At 33.2% G+C, this 12,898-nt stretch overlaps 1 protein-coding gene across 5 annotated transcripts in view; it reads left to right on the top strand.

Annotated features, from left to right (window-relative positions):
• LOC127881110 (SCO-spondin-like) overlaps nucleotides 1-11,889 on the top strand; it is a 56,602-nt gene extending 44,713 nt beyond the window's left edge. For 3 of the 5 annotated variants that reach the window (XM_052428827.1, XM_052428818.1, XM_052428804.1), the window contains 4 exons: nucleotides 71-193; nucleotides 3,560-3,649; nucleotides 10,932-11,067; nucleotides 11,398-11,889. In XM_052428827.1, coding sequence (XP_052284787.1) covers nucleotides 71-193; nucleotides 3,560-3,649; nucleotides 10,932-11,067; nucleotides 11,398-11,572 — 524 coding nt within the window. In that variant the 3' untranslated portion in view covers nucleotides 11,573-11,889. Of the gene's footprint in view, nucleotides 1-70; nucleotides 194-3,559; nucleotides 3,650-5,809; nucleotides 5,839-10,931; nucleotides 11,068-11,397 lie in introns of those variants that run through there. The other 2 variants (XM_052428826.1, XM_052428811.1) reach the window with 2 other exon arrangements.
• The last annotated feature ends 1,009 nt before the right edge of the window (nucleotides 11,890-12,898 follow it).

Here is a 12,898-nt window from a genome sequence, read left to right as displayed (position 1 = left end):
AGCTATTGAATTTTTTTTATGATCTCTGACAATTTTAAAGCATTATTTTTTGACTGATGTTATGTTGCAGCTACTACAACAACTACCACAACAGCTACCACAACAGCAACACTCCCCACAACGACTACTACTCAAGCAACCACAACGACCGCCACCACCACCATCCCCAGATTAACGCCTACTCCTACAACAGGTACCGCAACAGGCCGCCGTAGTCGAAAGCTCGAACACTCCATGCGTGATCGTGACAGTGAACATTTTTTTAATTGAAATGAACTAGTCAATTTGCAATGTTTTATTGGGAAAAGCAAAGACACGCGTATAACTAGAGCTCTCTGGAAAGGCTTGTTCGTAAAATCGTGTTTCCCTTATTTTCAAATTGTTATCTTAACAAATATGCTATGACTTTAGGTTATAGTTGCCTTAGAAATATTATTTTAGAAATTGTTTTCTTGATTTGTAATAGTTAGCTGTATTATATTATGTAAACTTTCCTTGTTAATTAGGTTCGTCTTTATTTATGTAAGGTGTGTATGTATTTAACGATTAGAATGATTGTTGTTTAATAAAATAATCATTAAGTCAAATGAAAACAAATTGTGCTCATTGATTACTCGTTATAAAAATTGTCGATTTATGTTTTACACAATATCAACACAATAATGTTCATACATCTCGCTTGCTCGGCTGCTTGACTGCATGTTTCTATTTGGTGTATTTCCATTCATAGGATCGTAAGTTTTAATAATGATGTCAGTTTCGAACCCAAATTAAAGCGTTATGTTAAAGGGCACAATTTATCATTTTTTGACATTGGCAGGAGATATGACTAACAATTCATTAAGCCATTCATAAATAATTGACGGAGATATCTTTATAAAAACAAGTACGAAGCTGTTTAGAGAAGTTTGCCTAAGAAAATCTGGTAAGAAAATCCATACAATATTGTCTCTATATTAAATTCCGGTAAACTATTTCATCAAATCATCAGGCGAGGATTTTTTAATCAAACTACATGTCAACGTTGTCGAAGTAAGCTGTCGCGCGTAAAATGGTAACGTTATTTGTTTCTATGGTACTTAATTTATGTTTTGGGGATTATTCTGGCTTATTATACTTGTATGTTGTGTTCAAAATTAAGTGCGAACATTTTGGGACAAATATATAATTTAATTTTACATGCATCTTATAAAATAAACAAGTATTTTTTGTTTAACCTAAATTTCTAAAAAGATCGAAATAGTCATTGAAATCAAGTCTTCAGATCCAAACTTTGACTTGTTTTTGATTACGCGTATGAATATCCGTAATTGAAACATTTACCTCGTTGTTTGAATGAATCTCCATGAAAGTATAATTTTGTTATGATAAATATAGGCTATTTCACGAATTCTATAGTAATATTTGAGTCGAACATGAAACAGTGGACTATACAAATATACTTTCATTACCATTAACAAAGCTTGACCGACACTTAATATTTAGCCAAACCTCTTCTGAAAGATATAAAACTAGCTTAAATCTTTAGTACAATCAATATACGGAACCATGTACAGTATACAAACAAATTTCTATTATATAATTGTCAGCTCGACTTGAACATTGTGTTTTGTGAAAGGGACATTACAATTATTTTAATCTACCATGTTATAATGCAAACATGTGAGCAAAGCAACAACAATTGCACACGCACTAAAAAAGCCAGCTTCCGCTATACAAACTGCAACATAGCTATTACTTACAACAAGACCTACCACGAACCCATCACCAACAACAACAATGCCAACAACAATACCATTAACCCCCACACTAACAACCAATTTAAGTAAAAACAGCACCTACTCATTCGACCGTCCGAGTAACTTATATTAGGAAATTATTACCAACAAAAGTAAGTACTCACCCGACAGAAGCTTATACCACGACGCCAGCACCACCTGCAAAAGCGTCAATGGCACCAACAACGCCAGTTCCAGAAATCACAGCCTCAGTATCAGCAACAAATTCGCCTATAACGTGTACGTAAATATATTGTTATTATAAGTGATGTCAGGTTTGATTGCAACCTTTGAATCACAAAACAGTCACAATTTGTTGTAACGAAGAGGATTTTTTTAAATCCTTTATTTTTTAATGTATGATTATTACCAAATCGATATATCATACATGTTTACCCGCATTCATATTGCATACTTATTTGCACTCACATTGTATAGAGGATATTGGTTTGTTATTTGTAGATTATCGATTTATGTATTTATTTTCGATGATCAATATGTGATGAAAAATCGTCGCTCTACGGAAACAAACATTGTTATTTCATCGAATATTTATTCCACTTTGTCAAAATGAATCATTGAACATTATCGATAATGTCCATGTTATTTTAACTCTTTCATAAAGTGATTTGTCCCTTTTAATTCAAACTTAATTTCAACGTAAAGCCTGTTTCTTTCCTACACCCAAAGAAAGCTGAACAGAAAAAATAGTAATTTATATTTTCTTTGTGTTTGTTGTATTGTTTACGTAATGAAGAATATAATCTAACTTCTTCCTTAGGTCAACATAAAGTATCAACAAAAAGTATTATGTATGCACGAACAAATAGTTTTGTTTCAAGTACACTTAAATTTCTTTTCAGGACGGCGGCCTTGCTTCCTATCTTTCCCTTTTTCTAATTGTCGTGCTAGTTTGCTTGTTCTAAATTTGAAAGCGGAAATAAATATCGACTTGTTTGGCAGCACCAGTCATCCCTTTTATTCATGCACACCTTTATCGGACGGCTTGACAAGTTTTATCTGTGTAACTCATTCACATAGCTTGTTTCGTGCTACACTCGAATAAGGTCAACCCAGTTTATTGGTGTCAGTTAAATCATCATATAGTAAGATGGGTTGGTTTAACTTGTTTATCGTTCACTTGTTAGACATACAAAAGTTCTTTCCCACTGTTTTAGGTATAGGCTGTGACATGCAGAAATATTCCTAATGAATTTGAATTGAATACACCAGATAAAAACATATGGTTGAATTTTTATTTCTTTAGTTTATTTCATTTACTATAGTGAATTAAATTTTTTGCAGAATAAATGCTTGAAAAATATCAGTAAATTCAGTGCTGTTAGCAAACTAACTAGAAAACGTGATCGAAAACACAGGCATGTATACTTGAAAAAAGTTATTTAATTTAAATTGATCTATCAATCAAACAAAAACTAGTCAGCTAAGTAACCGATACAAATAATGATCTTTATAAAACAAATGGGAATATTGTTTACCCATTTATGCCGAGCGTCTAGAAAAAAGGCCTTGGCAAACAGCGCAGACCCAGATGAGACGCCGCATGATGCGTTGTTTGCTTAAAGGAATTTCTGTAAGAAATATTCTAAATATAGAAATAAATGTACTAGACATCCCTAATTTTGGAAATAAATTGATCCAATTTAGAAGGGTGGGAGAGTCAACTAGGCATAAATGGGTTAAATGATCGTGAGTTGTGTGGAGAATATCGTCTCAACTTATATCTGAGCATAAGATAAACGCGTCTGTTTACCTTTCAGCTTCCACTTCTACCCCAACCACTACTATAACTACAACCTCTACTACTACACCAACAACACCATCAACTACAACTGAATCAGCACCTCGACGTTAGTAACAATTTTATTTGTAATATTGAACAATTATTATATGAGATGTATATATTGAAATAACTTGTAATAAGAAATTGAGTCGCAAAAGGCGAACGATGACTATTGACAGAACACTTACTTATTTTATGTGAATTATATATATATGTGTCTGGTTGGGAAATCTTTTTTCGGCAAAGGGATGACAAATGCAGATACAAACAAATGTTCAAAATTTCGATTCGTAAATATTAAACTACTAGGTCAATATCCCGATTGGTAAAGAACCGGAACGTTTTACAATTAGTCGTAATTTAAATCGATAACATCATAGATTTTTAGCTTTTCTTTCCATTCTAGAGGCACACTTTTTATTAGACAAAATATTTCATGATATCTGTGGTATTTATCCCCTACAAGGTATGTAATTGCTCACAACTATGAATTTGCATTGTTCTATTGTCGTATAGATTATTTTACACGATTGACTTCTTTAATATGCCATTCTTTATAGCAAAATAAACCCTGTGATTTTTTTATCAATGAATTATTCCAAATTATTTCTTTTCCGATTTGTGAGATGTGTTTAGTGCGTTTACTTTATTCTAGACCTTAAATATATATCAGTGAAAGATTCCATTTTCTCCATTTATGTAAACAGTTTTCATGTAATGGAATTTTATTACATATACTGTGTTCAGCCGTTAAATTAGTATTGTTGTAGCCTCTACACCTACAAGTCCGTGCACTTAAAATAAAACTTATAAAAGAAATGGAAAATGAAACAGTTATAAACTGAAAGCAATAAATACAGCTAGAACAATTAGTATTTACTAACTTGAAAATACAACAACAATTCCGTAACATTTTGTAACAAACGCGCAGAATCAAACCTGTAAACATACGTGTAGTCTGCAATGTGGGTCAATAGAAGCTTCCTGCAAGTTCGTGCACACAAACTGATGAAGTCAGAGAGGCCCTGGGAGGGATGTCCAATTTGTATTTTGTCTTTTTACATGAACAATTAAAAGTGTTTAGTAAATATGTATTGTTCCTGTTAAATCATAAGTAATTACTGTATATATTTAGAGGATTTTTCTAGACTGATGTTGAAGTAAAATTGAACAGTAAACTGTGTTAATTAAATTTGTAGAACAAAGACACCATTAAAAATAACTTATTAACGGAACTGAACTTTAACTTTTGAGTCATTGGTCACTGTGACCCAAGTTACAATTTTTAAATACGGTCTGGTATTTACATTCGGGGAATAGAATTGACCGCATACACAGCATGCTTCGCCGTTATCGTCGCTCTCACAATCGGTAGGGTCGTCTTCAATGTTTTGATAGTTGAGTCAACTTGTTGATGGATGTAGCGGGTCAGATGATCCACAGGATTTTTTGCTTATCTTCTTAAGCTTCTTGCCTTTTTGCGTGTTTTGCCTGTTTTCTTTCTGATCTTCATATTCCAACAACCTTTCGATGTATGATGGATCTGTGATGTTTCTTCCGCTGGGTTAGGTTTGCGTAGCTTCGGGGATTCCGTGCAGGTGCAGTTACATTTGCAGGTATTGAGGAGAGCTTTGTCTGCGTTTTCAGCCTTCGTTTGCAAGTATTTATCAGCAGGTTCTTCGCCGTATTTCAATCAATTGACCTTCTGAATAGGTGTTCTGTCTCTGAACGATTCGCTCGGAAATAATTTTTCTTGCACAATTGCGTTGCTGTTCAAAGGCTATATTCCCGTTTTCTTAAAGGCAGCTACGATGGTGGAGGGGCTCATGTCTTTAAGATAGGCCTTTCATGCAATTTCAGTGATTTCGTACTTGGTTACGGATCTGCCGATGTGACCTCTCATTAACGATGCACATTCTCGGTAATAATACCCTTTAAATGGTCCAAATACTCTCACGTTAAGGGCTGAAGAATATGCTAGGTTTGCGCCGGCAAAACAAACAAGATAATATTGTGATATGCTGCCCATTCGTTCATTTGCTTGGATGTGTGGCTAGTATGTCCATCAAATATGAGCAGTATCTACTGGTGTCATTGGCATTTGATCTGACATTGTAAATAGTCATTGAAGGTATCTGTGTTCGACCAGCCAGACTCAGACATAACATTCCTGGTTCCTGGTGAACTGCCTTCGCTCAGGTCTGCATTAGTTCGTTTTCCTTTGTAGATCAAGTATGGTAGTAGATGATTTCCGGCGGCGTTCGCGCATCCTATGACAGTTGTGTTTGTCAAACGAGGAGACGTAACTGACTGCGGTTTCCCAGTAACTGCGGGTTTGAGTGGGTTTTCCTGCCTAAAGCTTAGGCTAATTCTCCCCAAAATTCTTTAAGTTATTTCTTGGTAATTCCGTAGCCATCCTGAGCTCAAACCTCAACATGTTCAACCAGGGAAAGCTCCTCTTCAGACGAAAACAATGTCAACTCGTTCTTCAAGTAAGCGGGATCAATGCAGCCTTTAATTCGATCTCTTAGGGTCTGAACCGGCACGCGAAACTGCATAGCTCCCTTCCGTACAGATACTTTTTCAGTCTTTACATAATCAACTGCTTTGTTAAGAACCTCTGGCGTATAATTACGATACTTTCCGTAGTTTTTCACAGACTTGGGATCTTTGTTTTATCTTAACTTAACGAATTAACTTATTTCGTACAAAAATATCTTACAACGCATAATGAAATTAATGAGGGTTTAATTAACATTGTCATTCTTGTTTAATCATACATTCACTGTGTCTTGTTGGATCTAGTATTAGGGGAAACAAATTTTAATCAAATAACAACGACACATTCATTTGACGTAAATGGAATCTTAATTGGATCTCTATGAAAACCATAAAATACACAGCAAATGATCTAACCGGGTCTCTCGACCAAGGGAAACGATCATGACTGAATTTCAATTTCAAAATGGCGGATCTCTACCGGCAGCGAAGATATTTTGTGAAATTTTAACATTTTATCAGTATTTCTATGGAAACAAAGTGAGAACTATCAATATTTTGTGTATATTTATAATGCAAACGTTGGATTTTTACAACTGTACCTGTTTTTCCTCATAATTTTCTCTTATTCGGCTTCAGCAATAATGGCTTGCACTCTTGAACAAAGTTGGGACAAGCGCTTTCGTTCCTTGCTTAGTTATCGACGTCATCAAGTAATACACGAACTTGTAAGGCTGTGCGAAGTTATAGGAATAGAGGATAAATTGTTATTCCAAGTGTGGTCGCGCTTTAACAGTCAAAATCAATATTTGTGCGTGGATACAATGGTACTTTTCTGTTTATAAGTACACCTTATTTCATGTATTGTTATTTATTTTTAACTGGATATAGTGGATACTTTGTCAAGAATGATAATTAAAAATTCAAACGACCTTTAACTGCCGTCAAGAAGAAAACAGGGAGCATTTGCACATCATGTTTGTTTGAGTTCGATGTTGTTTATGTGAATTCCTATTATATTTGTATCGTGTATTATGTATTAAGCTAGTAATTCATTGCATATGATGAAAAGATAGGGCGAAAGGGGACAATCTTGCCGTACTCTCTTTTTTATTTTGTCGAAGAATTAAGAGAAATAGCCATTATTAAATACAAAAATATTGCATTACTTTAAAACAATTTCGACCACTGTATTATAGACTGGCTATTGCCCATGTTATTTTAACACGTGTACATAAAATTATAGTCAAAGCTATCAAAAGCTTTTTTGAAAATTGAAGAAATATATAAATTCTGTTTTATTAAAATCGTTCACTATATAACTCCCTTGTATGAATCATGTTTGATCCGTGTTAATAAGTGTTTGAAGATAAGGTTTAATTCTGTTAGCTACAGATTTACTTGCAATTTTATAGTCAACGTTTAACAAAGAGATTGGTCGCAAATGATTGATGGATGGAATATCTTCACCTTTTCTTCGCAAAAGTGAAATAAGACCTTGTGTTAGAAGTTCAGTTAAATTTTCGGTTTGAAAAGAATAATTTATTGAACTCAAAGTATTGTTTTATGTCAGTCTAAAAGAGTTTATAAAAGTCTGTTGTTAGTCTATCTGAGCCTTGGCTTTTGTTATTTTTCATGTCTTTTAATGCATGGAAGAATTTTTTTTCGGGAATAAATAGTTGATAATTTCGCAAGATGTTGACATAATGGGCCACAGTTTTATTTATCCAGAGTTACGTCTTTTTTATAGAATGATGCGAACTATTGCTTAACGTGTTCCAAATTTTTATAAATGATCATGTTCTATCTCATCATTAATTTGAAGGTGTTTAAGTACTGTTTTTCCGATCTTTTTTTTCTTAATTAGTGGAGTATTAAGTACTTTTCTCGGCTCCCTCAATCTTCTCTGCTTTCGTCCTTAATAAAATGCCTTTGATTTTTAATTAAAATCAACTACCTCTTTTATTGAATTTTAAACTACAGTTTTAAAATCTTTTAAAAAGAAATGAACTTTGAAGTTTAAAATAGCATGAACACCGTGTTAACGTATCAAAAAGAATGCTGAGTAATACAGTTGAGTGATGCGAGTTGAAGCCAGAAATAATAGTACAGTTTTTTGCATCACTTACCATTGAGGATGCAAGAAGGAAATAATCGAGTCTGCAATATTTTTTTTTTATATCATTTCTACCATCTAATTTGTCTTTATAAAATTGTGCATGGCATTGAAGTCACCACCAACTATCGTCAGGAATTCATCTAGTTCAGCACAATAGTATTTTCATTTGTATTAAAAAGGGACTGTCAACAGCGATTGACGAAAAATTAAAAGTTTAAAAATACCGTATTTTTTACAATTATTAGTTTATATTGTTTAAAATATCACGACTGGTATATTACATTACTTGAAAAAAGTTCATATTTTGAGTATATTCGGTAATATAATTTCGCGATGTGAACTCGAAAGTACATCGCGGAAATAGGTGACATAACGATATACACACTATAAATAACGCAAATAGATTGATAATTTTATATATAAAATATAAACAATTCACTAAGCATGCACAATTTGCATTCCTGGGTTTACCACGTGACGATGATGATCAATCTACTTGCGTTATTTACAGTTAACTGGTAGCTACCTGGTAGACATACCCAGTAAAATGTATTACCGAATATAATGAAAATATGAAACTTCACAAGTTTTTCAAGTAATGTAATAAACCAGTCATGATATTTTAATCAATATAAACTAACAATTGTAAAAAATACGGTAGTTAATAACTTTTCTTTTTTCGTCAATCGCGGTTGACATACCCTTTAACACCTGAAGTCTTCCGACTATAATTTCATTACGTTCGATAATATGTATTCAACTTTTTCTATTTATCATAATCCCTACTCCTAAACTGTTGGTACTTTGGCCACTTAAAAACTCCCCCTGCCCAATATTTGTCCCATGCCAAATTGTCTAGTTTGCTATCATAATAAATTTCTTGCAGCAGTGCTATGTCAACCGATTTCACTTTTATATAAGTTATAACCTGTTCACGTTTATTTTTTGCAATTAAGACCCCTTCCATTAAAGGTACACATTTTTAGACTTGTCATGTTTTCCATTGACATAATTACTCTGTTTTTATTATATTTATCATTGTTTAAGAGATACAATATCACAATTTTAAGTTGTACATATGCTTTCCTAAATAAAGTGAATGAATGATGTGTAGACCAATAAGCATTTTTGAAACAAATAAATAATACAGTTTTGCATTATCGATGTGGCAAAAAAAGATGTAGTATCAAGATTATTTGAGATGCTTTCACAAAAGCGGTTAAAAGGGACCTTTTCACAGATTTCGGCATGCATTAAAGTTTGTCATGTAATGCTTTATATTGATAAATGTAAACATTTGATTTAAAAAGCTCCAGAACAAAACAAAAAAAATGAAAGAAATAATAAAAAGTAACCATCAACTGGGCTCGAACCACTGACCCCTGAGTAAAAGTCTAACGCTTAGACCACTCGGACATCCGTGCTCATACAATTTATGATGTATTTAATACTTGATATAAGTAATCCTCGTAGTGTCACAACATATAACGACAACAACATAACTCTCCAATTTATGCATGCGTTTCGCGTTGCAACGCTTTATAATGTTCAGGTTTTAAAATCGTCAAAAGATGCTTATGATTGATTTTTTAGAGCATGGTAAATGTTCAGTATTTCTGTTTCCTCACAAACATCATAACTGCAACGACAATTTTTTGAATCTGAAACTTTTTTTTTGAAATTTTGTCATTTTACCAAAGCGTGAAAAGGCCCCTTTTACGTTAACGAAAATTCATATAAGATAAATCATTTACATACAAAAACGCACTTATTTATTGCAAATTTGATCTATAACCTAGTCACATTTCGTTTACAACAAAACATTCGGCGTAAATATAGGCGATAAATAGTATGTTGTATTAAAACTTTACATACATTTTCATTGGATTTTCATCAATCATGTACGTAACTCAATCAAGTAAGTAACCTGGTTCAGCTCTAATTTCTTATTTCGTTTTTGATTCTTTTATTATGTTCGGTTGGGTCAATTTCATATTCGTGCATATCGATTACTCTTGAAATAGCTTTAGGTAATTGCTTGTATTTACCCTGTGATATTTCAATTGTATCTTTGGTATTGCTCCATGATTATCAGTGAATACAGCCTAATCGACGGACAGCTTAACTACCAATGTACATGTGTATATATACAGAACAAAACACTTTAATTGAATTATTTAATGTTAAGGTCCGACGAAATTGACCTTACACTGGTGCACTTCATTTCACACATGGACTTATTTATTTCGTGTATCAGTGGCAACCCGGACATATTGGCGACCTTCTATCATTTTTGTCAAAACTGTTTACCGAGTTTATTTTGAAACGAAAACAATTTGCCTCTCTATAATATTACTCGCACGTGTACAGCAATCACTTGATGCATTTTGTTCTTGGATAACTTAACCGCTCGATTACAAAATCATTAATCACAGATGCAGGACCTTACCTACAATTTAGTTTTATGATAAAACTGTCAACAAAAGTGTTTTACCCTGTAGATAACAACATATATTAGTATTTTATATTCAGAAGCGGTAGCAATTTATGCCAGTGATCAAACGGGTTCAGGTTGAATGAAATTGTTTCACATGTTCATTGCTTTTATTTTAGAAAATTATTTGAATGCCCACTAATGCTTGTAAGTTATTTTGGCCATTAACGTATCATACGCCTCTATTACATTATATAAGGGAGTGATAACCATATTTGGTGAACGTGTGTATTACAGGAAAATGCCACGTGTGCAACGGCCCTCTACAGATCTGTGAAAGTAAGCACGCGCTTCAGGAATGTCCTTCAGGCACAGATTTCTGCATTAACGAACTGACCAACCACGATGATGCCTCGAGAACTGTTAACAGAAGGTGATTCTCTCCTTATATATGATTTATTCGCATGAGGTAATCACTTCTTCGGCTGATTTTTTTTTTAATTTAGATATGCAAACAATTTGATAAGTTTCGTTTTAACACTTGATTGTGTTTGCCAAAAATATTTAAATATATATTGTTTTCTGTTACCGAGAATCGAACAAACAAGGAAGAGCGATCATATATAATTTTTAATTAAAAAAAAAAGATAATTTCAATGGTTTTGATTACATGCCTAGAAATTTGCTGTGTTCAGAAAGATGATAGTCTTAATGGTTGGATTTTATGAATTTAACTTTACATAAACATTGAAATTGCATGCAGATGCGGTACATACAATGATTGCAACGACGGATGGTATTTAACGTATTCTGATGACGACAAGTGCACAGGTTTCGATGAAAACAAGGTTTACACGGAGGATTTCTACTGTGAATATTGCTGTAAGGATGATGGTTGCAATGAGCTGGTGAATCCGTCAAATACGTGGACTCCGTAACCAGTTACTTGTCGTATTTGTCGACAAATATAGTGGTTTATATATGAGCACAAAAGGGCGTGTGGGAGGGCGGTTGTACGGATGGATGGGCGTTAAGCTGTTGTTTACTGTAGAATAAAGCTTTGTAATGTAATTTTAATGAAAATTTACCGAAATCAATCGGGTTCAGGTTGAATCGATGAACCTCTGCTAAATAGAGGGTTATAGATAATTCCGCGTCACTGCATATGTTTTTATTTATAAAAATAAAATATAGCAATGTTTAAAAATATTGTTTTGGCCATACGGTTGAATTCCAAATAAATGCTCTTTAGAATAATCTTTGTCAACATTATTAAAAAGGTTGCGCTCCATTGCACAAAATTGCCGTTTAAGCTAAAATTGAATTTGCATTTAAGTTGTCTATGTTGGCAGGTTATTACTGTCTTCAAAATGTACACATATGTTTTTTCGAAGATCTACTAAACTGTTTATCTGCTTTACAGCATTACATGTTCACTAGAGCTCTGCTCAGTGAATAAATATATCCAAAACTGTTTTGTCTAATCCTATGATAAGATTTGTAAATTATTTCCCGAAATGGGGGCTTGGGCTTAAACAGAAATGTGTTTATGTTTAGTATTTGTGACATATTTGCATTATATTTTGAATAATCTTCATGACAAAAAGAAACATACAGAAAAACAACAACACATGTTTCTTGGAAGATCCTTTACTAAACATGTGCACATGATTCCGTTCAACTACATTAAATGACAATCATTGCTTAAAATAGACAGCTCATCAATCAATGTAGCACTCGTTTTTATTAGTTGGTCATGCACATACACACCCACTTTTAAATTTAAAACCAAACTTGCATGTATTTGTCATATATTTGTTCATGTGCATTAATTGGCGAATTAAAATTACAGCTTTAATGTGCTGGCCGCTTCTTTCTTTTGTCTCGTTACATGTGAACAATGACCGGTATACATTTGACACATGTATATATTAATATAATCGAATTTCAATGAAAATAATTATTTAGAAAAAGTGCTAAACTGATGTTTAAATTTGTTCAAGAAAACAATGGATTCAGTGAGCATCAAGAATTGTGATATATCTGCCATATTATCAAATCAAATCAAATAGGAATGAACGTGTGTATAGTTGTGTCCTCTTTAAAGTAGGAAGACGGGTGGGTGATTACCTCGACGCTTGGCTTTTTGATGGTGAACATTTGTGCAAATTATTTTAAAATCCATCAATATATGGGAAAGTTATGGCTGAGACAGGTTCTTTTAAGCAGTTTTATGGCCAAGATAAACGTTTATCCTTAAATGT

Source organism: Dreissena polymorpha, chromosome 1, assembly GCF_020536995.1.
Source record: "Dreissena polymorpha isolate Duluth1 chromosome 1, UMN_Dpol_1.0, whole genome shotgun sequence".
Taxonomy (NCBI): Eukaryota; Metazoa; Mollusca; class Bivalvia; order Myida; family Dreissenidae; genus Dreissena; species Dreissena polymorpha.
Note: the sequence above shows the minus strand (reverse complement) of the source record. Positions and strands in the feature narration are given on the sequence as shown.